This window comes from Colossoma macropomum, unplaced genomic scaffold (genome assembly GCF_904425465.1).
Source record: "Colossoma macropomum unplaced genomic scaffold, Colossoma_macropomum, whole genome shotgun sequence".
In the NCBI taxonomy this organism is placed as follows: domain Eukaryota; kingdom Metazoa; phylum Chordata; class Actinopteri; order Characiformes; family Serrasalmidae; genus Colossoma; species Colossoma macropomum.
In genome coordinates this window covers 8,439,101-8,455,350 of record NW_023494789.1, presented here as the reverse complement: position 1 = coordinate 8,455,350, position 16,250 = coordinate 8,439,101, and the positions used below count along the sequence as shown (strand labels likewise).

At 39.0% G+C, this 16,250-nt stretch overlaps 1 protein-coding gene across 1 annotated transcript; it reads left to right on the top strand.

Moving 5' to 3' along the window:
* The first annotated feature begins 1,875 nt into the window (after positions 1-1,875).
* On the top strand, positions 1,876-15,655 carry tbx19 (T-box transcription factor 19). Its single transcript, XM_036569442.1, has 8 exons — positions 1,876-2,087; positions 6,596-6,860; positions 10,239-10,373; positions 11,352-11,413; positions 13,034-13,095; positions 13,205-13,387; positions 14,855-14,990; positions 15,418-15,655. The coding sequence occupies exons 1-8, from the start codon at positions 1,876-1,878 to the stop codon at positions 15,653-15,655; spliced, it is 1,293 nt and encodes a 430-aa protein (XP_036425335.1).
* Positions 15,656-16,250: the final 595 nt, after the last annotated feature.

Sequence of the window (16,250 nt, the reverse complement as noted above, 5' to 3'; positions counted from 1 at the left end):
AGGATCACACATCAGTGACAGTGTAGCACCTTTTTCTGGGAGTGTTCGCTGTTTTAAATCGACATGAATGTGTCGTGTCGTGTGTGTGTGTGTGTGTGTGTGTGTGTGTACAACCATCTGACACAATCATGAACCATTTGTTTTTCACTGCACATTTGCAGATGGGTTCACTGCACAATGGGTTAATATAAGGGACTAATTAGCTCGTTTTCATGCGTTTGTTCTCCTGAGCTCTTCGCTTTAGGACATTGTTTTCTATTGTATTTCATTTTATTCTGGTGTTTTGAGCGGCTGCTGACACGGACGGACTGCGACGAGGGAAAATCTGTACTCAATTTAATGCTGGTTGAAATCTAAAAAGTGGATTCATTTGTGCTCATTTCTGTTTAAGTAGAGTCTGAAAGTGCTGTATTATTATTATTATTATTATTATTATTATTATTACTAAAGTGGCTCATAATAACCGAATCCAAGCTGGAATAATTATAAACGTGTGAAAAAAGTTGTGTTTATTATTATTATTATTATTAAACTCTGAGTGAGTCTGAGGGGTCACTGCTGTATTGTAATGCAGTGTTTGGCTGTGTCGCTGTCCAGAGTGCTGAAGAGCAGCGCGGCCACTTTAAAAAGGACTTTACTGGGTTTCTTTAAATCCAGGCATTAAAATTGCTGTTCCTCATCATTTATAATGATGCAGAGACCAGCCTCACGGAGAGCCACCGTACTCTCTCTCTCTCTCTCTCTCTCTCTCTCTGTCTGTCTGTCTTTGAGTGTTTCTCATTTTTCAAAAAAGAAAAAGAAAAAGAAAAAGATCTCGACAGCTGAACCCGGTGACCCAAGCAGCAAAGATAGTTCTTTAAAATGAATAACAATAATAGGTTCTCGCCCAAACTCTTTGGATTACGCATTTCTAATCGCTTCTATCGAAACAAACGGACGTGGGAATTATTTTCACACTTACACCACTGTTCACTAGACTGCGCATCCACTGCGCACCCTTGTAATTCTGGTGTTTACACTGTTTTCCAGGGCCAAAGAGAAAAATCTCTAAACGAGGCAAAATCGTGACGTAAACATGTAATAAAGTTAATCCGGTTCGCAGCTTCCAGCGTGTTTATATTCACATCGAATTCGGCGTCAGTTTCTTTGATCAATGAGCTCAAGAACAAATCTTTTCCAGCGGATCTAAAGCACGTGCGCACTTAGACAGAAAAGCTTCCGCAAAAACTCCAGAGTTTAAACAGCCCTGATCTACACTTCAAAAACGACGGTGCTTCAAGGGTTCTTTAGTTAAGGCTTCTGTTTAGAACCATGAGCTCTATATCGAATCATTTGCATGCTTGCGTGGTGAAATGGTTCTTCAGATGGATGGAGAATGTGGTGTCTATATAGAACCTTTTTGAAAATGGTTCTGTATGGCACCAAAAAAAGTTCTTCTATTCTTCTGTTCTTTCAGTTCTGTTCTCCATCAATCTAAAGAACATTTCACGAAGAATCACTTAAGCATGCAAACGGTTCTAGAAATCAAGCTTCTGAATAGAACCACTGCCTTTACTAAAGAACCTTTGAAGAGCCATCTTTTTTTCCCTTCAGATTTCAGTCTGAAACTCCACATTAAGGGGCTGCCCACGTGGTCTGACGATCTTATCCTTCGTGCTGTGATGAGCAGACAGGTGGGACACGAGCTCAGACACATTTTCCACGCGGCTGGACGCCCCCCAGCATCTGTCCACTCAGCATCCCCCCCCTACGGAGAGAGACAGTGAGGCTGAGTCTGTTTGGAACTTCAGTGAGTTTCTCCTCTGAGTGAGAGACACAGAGAGAGAGTTAGTGAGAGAGAGAGACTTAGTGAGTTAGTTAGTTAGTGTGGAGCCCATGAAGGTGGAAGGGGACGCGGGGAAAGGCGCGCGCGCGCCCGGGGACTGCTGCATCACGCGCCTGCTGAGCGCCGTGGAGAGCGAGCTGCGCGCGGGGCGCGAGAAGGGCGATCCCACCGAGAAGCAGCTGCGCGTGAGTCTCGAGGACGCCGAGCTGTGGAGGAAGTTCAAAGAAGTGACCAACGAAATGATCGTCACGAAAAACGGAAGGTACACGCGCTGAAAAAAAAGACTTTTAAAAAACTGTAACAAGCGGTTCAGTCTGATCAGCTCTGAGTGAAATAAAGCAAAATAAGAGTTCAGTGAAACTCAGAAACTTCAAACCTGTCAAACCCGTCAAACGCGTCTGATCCAGCTTCACTAATTATACTCAATATGAAAACAATATTCATATAATGTAATATCTATATAATATCAATTTGACGCAGCTTCTGAATAAAACAGACATTTTTAAATGAAAAAAATTAAACCATTTATTGTTTGACTTTAAAGACGTTTTTTACATTTAGATAAATATAATGTATAAATGGAATAAGATAAAAACACGTTTTATATTTTAATATTTCACCTAATATAAGTAGCAAATAAGTGTCTCATTTATTGTTTTATAAATAATGATGAATGTGATTTTTAGTGTAATATAATTTGAAAAAAAAAGACTTTTAATTTAACTAAATTTAACGCGTCATTTCCAATACAATGCAAATACATTCTTTTTCAACTTTAAGCATAATGCAGTTTATAACAATGAACAGCACAAATAAAAGCTTATTTTATTAAGCGTTATTTATTCAGAATGACGCACGTCAGTGTCAACATTATGTTATTATAATCTGAAAACACAAAAGTAAAATAGATGTTATTATTTTTTGACTGTATTTACTAAAATGTGAGATGAACTTAATTAAAAGCTAAAACTGTTAGTATTGCTGCGTTTCCCAACAGCAGGATGGGTCATTTTCAGAAGCACAGTGTCATTAATGGCCTTTTGTCCATTATAACACAAAGTAAACATGTAAATATGTTCTATAGTCAGCGGTCACTCTGATGAGTGATGAGTAAGAGTGGCCTTTTACACATTTGTCTGAACTTGCAATTGTAGTTGCATTACAGGTTTTAACTTGTGTTTTTTTCATATTTCATATTAACATAATTCCTGATGTTTGAGCTGCTGTCAAAAATGTCAAGTTTTCTTTGAAAACCTTCACTGTTAGAAATTCTAAACTGTTTTCTGTACAGCAGCTTTCTGTATGTCCTGGACATTCTGTAGGTCCACATCTCTCTGTCTTTCTGTCTCCCTCCGTGTCTGTCTGTCTCTATCGAAATCAATCAGGCTATTTGTTATTGCTGTTATTGGCCTGCTTTATTGGATTGGGCAGTTTAATTTATTTGAATGGGTTTGTTGTTGTACTGCTGAGCTGAAGGGTGTGTTGACCAGCTCGCTGTGTAGTTACAGGTCAGCGCTGCAGGTGGGTGTCTGTCCATTTACATGTTCCCCAACAGCCCCACTCCAACTCATTTTTGTCCAAAAAACAATCATCCAAAAAAAAAGTACAGCAACATGAGCGGCTTCCAGCCTCTCGTGAAGTTTGTGTGTGTGAGTGTGAATTGTGTTTAACAGAGCTGCTGAGCGCACGACTTTAAACCTGAGCTGGAAGATTTACGCAATTGTAGAGAGAGAGAGAGAGAGAGTGTGTGTGTGTGTGTGTGTGTGTGTGTATGTGTGTGTATGCTTGTATTATATATGTTTGAGGTGTGTGTGTATGTGTGCAAATACAGTAAGCAACAGTTTACAAATGCACAAGTCTAGCCAAATGGCATACATGGCCATCTATTTAAAATTATAATTTTTCTGCAGATGTTAGTGCACTGATACTAAATATTTGACTAACGTAAAAAGAAGAAAATTAACTATGGCTTGTGCAAAAGTTTGGACACCCTACTAAGTTTTTAGTAAGACCTTCTTTGGTATCACAGCTTGCAAACCTTCTATTCTTGTTCTATTCCTTGCAGAACAGTAGAACAGTGCACCACCACGCTTGTGTCAGCTAAATCTTTCTGCAGGTCCTTTGCTGTCATATGGGGATTTTGCTTTGCATTTCTGGACAGCATACAAGCAGTTTTATTTGTGTGTATTGGGTCTTTAGATCTTGCCTTGATTTCCACAGTCCTGCTTAACTCCCATTTCGACTAAACGCTTTGGTTTCTTTTTATAGTCTTTCTCTGTTTTGTAGGCACCAATTAGTTTAACTTTCAGATCCTCAGTCAGCTGAGTAGAGCAGCCCATGGTTGTTAAGTGTTAGTAGAAGTGTAAAGGAAGTTTTAACATGTTTAATTTCTCATCAGCAGACAGTTCCTAATTACAATTCCTGCTCTGCAAGAGCCAACAAAACATGTCATTCGGGCAGGTGTTCCCACATATAACTGTATGCAGTGGTGTAAATCCTGTACTCAAAAAATGAAATGTTATGCAAAGTTTTTCCACAAAACTGTGTTAATCAGCTTCTAAGATACTCGATTAAGTAACATAATCAATGAATCCAAATACATTTATTTATTTAGTTGTACTGGAGCTAATGCTGCAGGGGGCCCATGGTGAACTTGCCCCCTATGTGCTTTAGTGGGGGAATTCATATTGACAGGGACACAATTGTACAGCCATGACTCACAGAAACTTCCAGTTTCCTAACAACGTAATTCACCAAATAGAACTGACGTCTGTTTGTCTCCCCCTTATTCATCATGCAGCTCATCCAAATAGATCCTTCACAACCTGCAACAACAGGGTGTCCAGTACAGGGGCGGACTGAGGGATTCTGGGGCTCTAAGCAAAAGACGGAACTGAGGCCCCCTGGATGTGTATTTTTAAACTAGTTAAGACTCTCAGTTCCTGAGTTGCACAGATATCTACATTGTAAAAAAATGAAATCATCTTAAAATCTAGTCAATATATCTAATATTTCTCATTTCAGGATTGCTAGAAGAATATTATTCAATTATATAACTTATTTCTAGACATTTTTACTTAAGCAATTATATTGAGTGAAATGATGTCACTATGATGACATAATTTGGCTTATTTTAAAAAATATGCATGAAACAAGTACAATTATCTGCCAATAGCTTGAGATTATTTGATACAAAATAATGTAGAATGATGTAAAAGTAAGTAATGCACAGCTAAAGTAATGAGTACTGAGATTACATTCTCCAGGAAGTAATAAGTCATGTAATCCCATCACAGTTTGAGAGAAGTAATTAGTAGCTTGTAATTGATTTCTTTTTTGAGTAACTACCCCAACATTGGAGCTGATCTATACTAACATCAACACCAGCATTAAGTACAGTCAGCTGAGTCTGTTCTTACTTTTATAATATAATTAGCTGTAAGAGAGAAGCAACAAACTTTTCACATTCCTTCACACTTTTGCGTTTCTCTGCTTGGATAACTTCATTTCATTTTCTCTCTCAACACCTAGAAAATCACACCAAAGAACCTCCAATGGCTTATTCCTTAAACGCCTGGTTCTTGACAGCCTGTCTTTACGCTGTTGAGTCATGACATAAGAACATGGAATAGTCCATTGTAACTGTGACTGAGGGTGGGGGATCATGGTTATAATGGCCTATTGATGAAAACAATCACTACAGTCACAAATAACAGTTAATAATAACAGCTGTTTTTTAAAAGTGTACATATTTTGGAATGGGTTATTCGACACCAACCCATTAAGCATATCTAATTTGTGTTTTCATGGGGCCCTTGGCTCATGGGGGCCCTAGGCAGCTGTCTACCTTTGCCTAGTGCAAAAACTATATAAACAATTAGGTTAACATGGCATTCCTTAAGAGCATCAACATGTTTGAGAAGAACAAAAGTGAGTAAACGAGCCAATTACATTGTCATTTTTTATTCACTGATAATAATTTTTGAATTAGGAGGAGGCATTCACTTTCTCTGCACTGGGACCCATAAGATACTGGTTATGCCACTGCTTGTATGACGTTCATGTGTATATGTTTGCATGTTATTGAATTCCACCATTTTTTCCAAATGTATATATAATTCTATTCTACTGTTCTATTGTAAACAAAGAGTGGTTTGATGTGAGATGTTTCATTGTAGAGAAACATACAGTCTCAGATTTCTTTACAGTGGTGGAGATGGGAACCAGAGGTCACAGCACAAATATAGCCATTTTATTTACTATCCAAAACCACCAGTGAACCTACACGTCTTCTGAGTTTTTATATGCAATGTTGATCATAGTAAAATAGTGGTAAATCTGAATAAACAAGTTTTCTTTGGGGACTATTTTGCCTCAAAACGATCTGCATGTGCCTCCCCACCATACAAAAAAACAGACCAAAAAGTTCTCAAAACTATCATAAAACAATGTCTCATCAGGCTTACAGGGAGGGATCTTTTAGAGACCCCTTAACTCTTTGGCTGTCTGGTTATTATCCCCACTGTGAAGAATTCTGAGTCTCTCTAGAATAGAGCGTTTCACACCAAACCACTCTGAATAACTTTGTTTACATCTCAACCATTTCATTATGCAGAACAATTCTTTTTGGAAAATCTGTGGAATTGCCATAGAAGAATGATGTAAAAGTATACAAGAACATTTAGATGCTTAGATGCATTTAGATGCTTAGCTTAACTGCTCTTACTCAGAATACAGAACGATGTGACACAGCTTCCCCTCTTCCTCTAGACGAATGTTTCCAGTTCTGAAGGTCAGCGTGTCCGGCCTGGACCCGAATGCCATGTACTCTTTCCTGCTGGACTTCAGCCCGGCCGATGGTCACCGCTGGAAGTACGTGAACGGAGAGTGGGTGCCCGCCGGTAAACCTGAGCCGCACACACACAGCTGTGTCTACATCCACCCTGACTCGCCCAACTTTGGAGCCCACTGGATGAAGGCCCCCGTGTCCTTCAGCAAAGTCAAACTGACCAACAAGCTCAACGGAGGAGGACAGGTGCCTTAAAGAGTGTTTGTGTTTTTTTTCCATAACTCTGTATGTAACTGGGTCTGCCAGGGGTCCATTATTAGTCATTCTGTATAAAAGTGACAGTTCAGCAAATAAATCACATTTATACAGTTTTCCTCTTTACCCTAAATGTAGTCAATCAGCCAAGTCATATTTAGTGTCTAAAGTTTGCCTCTATAGTTTTGTACTGGAGCCCCGAGTGCAGTTGACAAGTAATGAAAGCTTATAGCTGCTAACTGTGTTAAAGGGGGATTCCATCAATTTTTCAAAATTCCTGTTGTTAGTTGTTAAGATGTAAACAATGTCATTCAATGGATGTGAAATGCTTCACTGTAGAAAAACAAACAGACTCCAATTTCTTTACAGTGGTGCTGATAGGGACCTGGCAATGTCTACAAAGCAAATATAGCCATTTTATTTACTATCCAAAATGACTAGTGAACCTACATTTGAGGTCAAAATTGTCTCAAAGCTAATGTAAATCAATATCTAAGACATCAAGTAATATATTCTTAACTATTTCATGGAATATCTTTCTGTGAGAGAGCTTTTTGAGGCATCAAACACATCAAACTCCACCACTATGAAAAATTCTGACTCTGTTTCTCTAGAACTTTACATTTCACATCAAACCACTATGACTGACTTAGTTCTAGAGTTTTTGTATATATTTTAATACAATATTTGCACAAATTTTTGAAAATTGGTAGAATTTCCTTAATGAGAATCTCTTTATTTTGTTAAGTATGTTACACATATAAGGAATTTGTCTTGGTGAGTGCACATTGTGCAGTTTTGCAAATAAGCATTATTTTACAGTTATACTGTAACAGAGTAAATTAAGTATTCTCAAATAGACTTGTTTATATGGTATCTGACACTGTATGACATCCTGTTATGTATAAAAATGGACATGGATAAAAAAGTACATTAAAAACAGTAGCAGCAACCATCTTAAACTCTGTCAACACATTTATCTGTTTTCGTAGTTAACAGATATTTTTATAGTTAACAGTTAACAAAACTAAACTTTGGACGCCAAAAATGTGTTTGCTAATCGACTACGCTCGGGACAGAAAATTGTGCTAATTTTAAATTAGCCAAAATATTTTTTAAGAGGTCCATATCCTACAAATTATTTTACATTTTATTTTTGTCCGGATCCAATTAGAACATTTGTGTGGTCTTATGTACCAAAAACACTGCAATTGGTTTCAAATACCTGCAAATTAAACAGGCTGTTTTGTTTTTGGTTGTACTTTTATATGTAGCATGCTAACTCATCTCTCACATATTTCCGCCTCACGCATTTCTCAGTTATGTTTTTTCATGAAGATGATAAAGGGGCCCTGTTTAGAGCTTTCACAGTGCTCCTTCGGAAAATGATGCTTTTTTTAAATAAATTGCACAATACAGTCATTGAGATGTAAACAAAGCCATTCAGAGTGGTTTGACATGAAATGGTTCATTATAGAGAAACTTACCCTCAGTTTTCTTAACAGTGGTGGTGATAGGAACCAGGGGTCGCCATGTCTACAGCACAAAAATGGCCATTTTTTATAAGCAAAATAATCAAAATATCCAGTGAATCTCCACGTGTCCTCAGAGTTTCTATATGTATATATGTAGTGTTGATAATGGTAAAATAGTGATAAATCTGAAAAAAGTGTGAATGTATTTGAAAACATATGCTTCAGGCCAGCAACATATCATGAAACTATAGTAAAACAGCATCTCAGCCGTATTTGTAACCATTTCATGTGAGGTAGCTTTTAGAGGCATTCAACTCTTCAGACGTCTGGTTCCTATCGCCACCATTGAGAACAATTCTGACTCAGCATGTTAGTCAAGAATGGTGGATTTCACATCAAAGCACTCTTAATGACTTGTTTACATCTTGATAAATAAACTGTGTAAAAGGTTTGTAAAACCATTGGGTTTCTCCTTTAAAGTTAGAAATGCGGAATACTTTGTCATACAGCAGCTTTCTGTTGGTCTGTAATGTAAGATGTTACTTTTTTGGGAAACTTTTATATTTAGCATGCACAGATGTTTACACTTGCTCGTCCACCTGCTTCTCATTCGTCCTGTCTGATCTTGCTCCTTCTCTTAGCTTAGCCTTGAAACAAGCCCACCACACAAACCTCAATCCAGCATGAAAGAGTCACTGCCATTGTGCCCAATGCAAGTACCTGTGTGTGCGTTTCAGTACAGGTGTAGCACTTTGTCTGCCTTGCTGGGTGGGTAATCTTAGCCAGGCCACTCGTGTGCTCCATGCGGAGCTTTTAGGAGCCTTGGACTGCCTCTAATCATGCCGTCTGCTGCTGCCTGGGAAATATCAAGTGTGCATTTATACAATTAGTGCTCTCCTCGGCGTCCACTTCACCTATGGAGCCCCTTTGTTCGGCGGGGCCCGCATGTAAACAGGAATAAACAGCTCTTAATTGCCACTTTCCCCGTTTAATGCACTTCCTGCCGTTCAGACGGGAGCGCTCTATACTCCAGGGGCCCAGTCATCGGGGGGGCTTTCATTGGAGGCCGCCCGAGAGGTGCTCCAGCACGGCTCCATTGGAGTATGACTCCGCCGCAAAATTATCGCCGGTATTTACATGAACCCCCCCCCTCCAATATCACCCCCACTCCTCTCCACTCCCTTTTCTCTGGCATTTTTAAATGCAGTGTTGGCAAGCGGCAGAGGACGGCGAGAGAGAGAGAGAGAGAGAGAGAGAGAGGGAGAGAGAGAGATAGAGAGAGAGATAGAGAGAGAAACCGGGCCTCCAAATGAAATAATTGCCGTGGTTAGTTGTACATTATGGTAATTACCTGTGTTTTTTTCTATGCAAAAATTAATTTAGCCATCAGTCCTTAGATGTTTCAGAGGCCAAAAAAAAAGCGAAATATTAAAACAGCATCGGTAGAGGAGAAAAAAGCACACAAAGCCCTTTCCCCTGCCCCGCAGCCATGCTGATGAGTACCTGGCCCTCATCAGTCATAGTGATGGTGAAAGGTGAAGTAAAGCTGTCAATTAGAATGAAAAACAGTTTGTTTCTCTCTCTCTCTCTCTCTCTCACACTCTCTCTCACACTCTCTCTCACTCTCTCTCTGTCTACATATCTGGATATATGAAATATAAGCACAAGCTCCCCTGTTGTAATGTTTGAGTTAATCTGCAGGAACAGAGTCAGCAGTTAGTGAATTTGCATATGGTAATGAAATGCTGGACAAAATGAATATTCACTGTATGACATGTCCGAATACCATCATTGAATTGTCCAATTATCCAATTATTCTTATTCTTTCTCTCTCTCTCTCTCTCTCTCTCTCTCTCTCTCTCTCTCTCTGTGTGTGTGTGTCTGTCTGGTGCAGATCATGCTGAACTCACTCCATAAGTACAAGCCACAGATCCACATTGTTCGTGTGGGGGGCAGCCACAGGATGGTCACTAACATCTCCTTCACTGATACCCAATTCATCGCTGTCACGGCCTACCAGAACGAGGAGGTCAGTTCGATCAATCAATCAATCAATCACTCTATCTATCTATCTATCTATCTATCTATCTATCTATCTATCTATCCATCCATCCATCCATCCATCCATCCATCAAAGATCACCCTTCATTTATTTAATTTCCAGTCAACTTTACCAGAGATGTTTCTGAGAGACTAGATATGATAGTCCACATGCATAAGGAAGAGGAAAGTCAAAGAGAAATAGGCAAAAAAAGTGGAGTTCAAAAAATAATTAAACACTATAAAGAAAATGAGACTCACAACAACCACCTGCATCTCCACCAGATAAGCAATATTGAAAAATCATGAAAATCATGCTCCACTCTTGCCCAGTACTTGTACTTAGCCAATTTGTACTTGATGGCTGATTTGGCCTAAATTAAATTACTAAAGGGTGGTCTCTGACTTTTGCACAGCACTGTACAAGCACATTATTGAAAGCTATTTATCATGGCAGTGTGTATTTGCTTGTAGAATCCATACAAACAAGCATAAATACAGTAAATATTGACAAAAAAGGAACACAATATTATTTATTTAAAAAAAAAAAAAAAGTAGTTAATATCTTGTGAACTAGTTTGAAGAACAAAGTTTGGTTCCAGATTTCTCCTTGGCATCGCCAGCCGTCACACAGATCTGTTAAATTCCATCACCAGCATACCTGATTTAACTTAATGAAGTATTCATTAGCCAAACCATTATTGGATGATAAATACAAATAATGCTGGGCTGCTATGAAGAGAGGTTTGGAAAAGGTTCAGTGAACACAATCGACATACCTTTTTCTGAGCAAATAAATGCTCACTGACCAGGTGAATAGATTGTCAAATCTATTTTTCTAAAACTTTCACACAGTACCAAGCCAGTATTAGAATGACTCATCCTCAATGTACATGCTGAATAAATTCAGTATTTTCTTTATGAATATTTGATTATGAATTTGACTCGAATATTATCTCATTCACAGATAACTGCTCTGAAGATTAAATATAATCCCTTTGCAAAGGCCTTCCTGGATGCTAAGGAGAGGTACTTGTACTCACCAGTCTTACAAAATATGATTCATGTTTGAAACTCGTTTCATATCCCCCGTTGTTTGAAGCTTGTCCTTGTTTGGATTCACATCAGTGTACCGATGTTGTTGTGCAGTCTATCATATCATAGCAGGCATTAGCACTAGTCAAGCTAGCATGACTGTGCGAAATCAGCCGTGATTAGCGAGCAATTATTAAACGTTTATGCTGGGAATTGAGTGAGTGTATGAGTAAGGAGCTTGTTGGAGAGGCAGTGTGAAGTGAGGGTGAGAGATTTGGAGCATGTACGGTGAAGAATGTGTGAGGTGTAACACATGGCTAATCATCATCAGAAGGCTAGTCTCTGATTAGCCATGCGCTAACTCTCTGACCCTCATTTATCAGTGAGTAAAGAGCACAAATACAGTGATGCCCTGTCTGCACTGATGGCTCTTCATACCACCATGCCTGCTTTTACAGTTCATTCACCGGAAGCTGCTTTTCACTCTCCATGAAGAGGGAGATCTACACTTGGCCTAATACACTGGATATCTACACTTAGCTTATTCAGTTCATTTACCTACTTCAACCTTGGCAGAACTAAAAAATAAGGCCTATATCTTGCATTGGTGTGCATATCTATCTATCTATCTATCTATCTATCTATCTATCTATCTATCGCTATATAATAAGGCACAATACAACAATACAGCAATACAGGACCGGCAATTATATATATATATATATATATATATATATATATATATATATATATATATATATATATATATATATATATATATATTTGGCGGTCCTGTATTGCTGTATTGTTGTATTGTGCCTTATTCAAAAAGCAATCTAGGCTAAAACACTCCATATTATTTCAACTTGATTGGGTAAAGCTAAAGGAAAAGGCTAAGTATAATAGTGATTTTGCTTTTGAGACCTAAACATTGAGCTGGACCTACTTTTAGAGGCTGTGCATGTGACATTAATATATCAAGACGTGGGACATGGTTAGAAAAATTCCAGTGAAATCAGACTCGACACCTGTGACTTTTAAATTATTATTTCAGACTTTACAGAGTGACTCACAGTAGTGCAAGAATACCATATTTTGGTGCATTTTTCTCCTGTAATGCTATTACTATCAATTTAAACAAAAAATCTTACATAGCGCAGCTTTAACAAAGCAGGCTACACAGAGACTATGTCTTTGTGTGGTTGTTTGGATTGGCCATTGGTCTTTTTTACATACAACCTCTCTGTTTGCCCCTAGACTTTTGAGGTCGTAACAAGAGATTATTTGAAATAGTTCAGAGCAGTGAGTTTAAAGGAATAAAGCTGAGAATCACTGTTTCAGAGCAGCGAAAACACTAAGCTGTTTGGTGCACAGGTACAAAAGAACTGGGGCTGAGAAACACTGCCATCTTTTTATTGGCACATAAAAGCACCATAAGTAAGGGCGAAGGCGGGGATAGGATTAGTTGAGAGAGGTGGACACTTCTGGTAAGGACGCTGCTGCATGGCCAGGTGCCAGGTACTCCAAGCTGAATGACACTGGGAATGGCTGTTTTCTGTCTTGGACAAACCTTTTGGTTCAAAGTATCATGACGGTAATTTGCTTAATCTGTAGAAGCCATCCCAAGAATCTTCTAGAACATCCTCCAGAGAACCAACATGTTGGGATACCACACTGTGAGTGTTTTTGGCACCACATTAACAGCATGCCATTGTTATCATATCGTGAATCTATCTAGAAGCTTTTCTGACTTTTGTGGGGCTTTTTGTATGTTTTCATTTACAGGCGGATGGTTTATTTCCAACCCAGACTCCCTTTGTTCTTCTGGTGGTAGTAACTTCCCATACCCGGGGGGTTTGCCCCTGGCTCCCCACCATGGGTATAAACACTACTCCAGCCTGCATGGACACCGAGCCACTCCCTACCCACCTCCTTACCTGCACCACCACCACCGCAGCCACAATTCAGGTGCAACATTTAGTTAGCCAACTTTTGAGGAGCACTCAATGATAATAAGTAATGCTGTCATAAGAAAGCCTTGTATGCCTGAAATCAAAACTAAGAAAAAAAAACATTCTTAACTTTAAAGTTAGAGCAGCGTTTCTATTTGTCCATTCATGATGAAATGTGTTTTCAAATGGTATAAAAATAAACATCAAAAGAAATGAGAGTACAGGGTTTTGATATGACAACGATAAAAGATGAGCATATTCTACTAAAGCAGTTTTGACACTGTAAATAAATCAAGCACTAAATCGGTAAAATCATAATGAAAGCTAGGCCAGTGTTGCAGCTTAAAGGGGAAATCCACTAAAAGCTATTATTTAGTATGTTATTTGCTGTGTTGTGCTGTAGTCTGTTGTGCAACACTGCATCTCTCAGCCTCATCGGTTCAACAGAATTCACAACATTGTACTGTTTTCATATTTTCACTCATCAATATTCTCTCACTACAATACCCAGCATGCGTTAAACAAATACATCATACAAGCATTGGGAATCTGTGTGATGTCACACAATATTGACTGCTAGTCAGTTATCTACAGCCTAATAAATGAAACAAGCTAGCATTAGAATAACTCCTAAAGTTGTTAAACAAGATAGCTTTTTCATAAATTATATTTATTCAGCATTAGTTGGATGCTAGAGGCTAGTTTAGCTTTGAGCTCACAGTCCTCCTCATTACACGAGTCATTTCTGTCACTCAAGTATGTAATTCTCTAAATTGTAATGATGATTTAAAGACAGTCAGCTATCTGCCTTCCTTCTGCATTCACCAACTAAAAACAGTCCAAACAACCTGCCCCTAAAAAATCCACCCTAAAGTTGATGTCCAACATAATTTGGTGATTTTCCTGCTCAAACACACCTTAATCAGCTCATCTGTTCAGGTGAAATTCCATCAATTTTTTCAAAAATTATGCCTAATTCAATTATTGAGATGTATCCAAAGTCATTCAGAGGGGTTTGATGTCAAACGGTGCACTGTAGAGGAACTTACAGACTCAGATTTGTTTACAGTGGTAGTGACAGAACCAGGTACACAATGTCTACAATACAAATATAACCATCCTATTTACTATACAAAAAGATACAATTCTGAGAAAAGAATGTTTTCTTTGGGAACTATTTTTCCTTACAACACTCTGCCTGTACCACTTTTCCATGAATGGAAAATTATATAAATTTCAGGCCAAAATCTTATTCCTAACTAGGAATGGAATTCCTAACCAGGACTGAAACTGAAGATATCTGCTCTAGAGACTACTGTAGCACCTCTATAGGATGCGACTAAGCATGGTACAACAGATGGTTACATTTTTTTTAAATTTTGGCTAGAATGCCCCTTTATTTGCAATGTAAAAGTGCATGTAAATGTTGACTCACTTTGTCCCCATCTTCAGTTATCATGTCATTTCGTCTGTCTCTCTGCAGTCTCTCTGTCTGAGGGGTTGAGTCCAGGTGCTCTGCAGGTGTTCTCTGGTCATGAAAGCTGGACAGGTGTTTCTCCTCCTGGTCCTGCTGCAATGCTCTCAGTGCCATCTGGTCCAAACTCACCTGGAGTCAGCAGGTCAGAACCAGCACATGAATTACACAATGACCTCTGTTTCCCACCACACTGAGATACAATAATAGCTGCATGTTCAGCACCAGGGCACATCATGACACTGCTGCTCATTGTAAGACCTCTTGCACTGGTGGATATAAATCTCTGCTTTGCTTGTATCGCATGAACGTGACTGGAGAAACTAACGGTTGTAGTGGTTTACAGACAATACACAAGAGTTTTTATATCTGAAAATAGGCCAAGAATTTTATTTTGGACAAAAAATAAGTGCATCCTTTATTGAACATTATTGTAATCAGTTATAAAATCCCAGAATTATTGCAGCTGAATCACCACATTCAGCATCACAATCCATTTTTGCACCCCTAGTATCAACGTGTCAGTGTCAATGAATAATTTCTCAATCTTGTCTTCTGTTATGCTTCCTTAGTCAGTATCCTTGCCTGTGGACAGTGAGCAGCTGCAGTGTGTCCTCCAGTCCTCCGGGGGTCCCTGTAAGCTCCACCCACTGTCAGGAGGAGAATCCAGATGCAGGCTCTGCCTCCGCATCACCGTGCTCAATCCTGCAAAGCCATGGGCCGCCAAGCGCAGATGGCGTGGTGGAGCAAGCCAGTCATAATAGGGTGGGTGGGGTTAGCTGGTCTGCAGTCTCCGCCCATTCATTTTGAACATGCTTAACAAAGAAATAGGACTCTAAAAGTCCTGCCTCACATTAAAGGTACAATATATTTTCATTTGTAAAACATATATTTCCAGCGCACTGAAAGTCACATGGCTGATCACACGGCCTTTCACCACACTGGAGTACGATTATGCCACAAGTGTTTCATATAGGCTTTACATTTAGATTTTCCAATTACCAAAATTGATTTTCTCTCTAAGTTGGGAGTACTGCATTATTAATTCCCCTACATCAGATATGGGTGTGCCTCATGCTTTGCACCCTACTGCCTACATAGGCAGCTGACTAGGTGGTCAACATTTAAACTAAAATTGAACCTGATCAAACGACTGATTGAGACAGTCTCAATAAAAAGAGACTATAGAGTGAGTACATGCCCATTTGTTCTCACCATTAACATGCTAACATTACCTACCTAATGATATTTGACAAAAAGATCATTACATCTTCTGATCTCATAGCAAGAATACATGTCTGGGGACAATTTTATTAACTTTCGATGTTGGATTGCAGCAAAATCCACCACTAACCTGAGTACGGCACCTCTAAAACCCACCCCCAAATTCCTTTAGTCCCTGCTC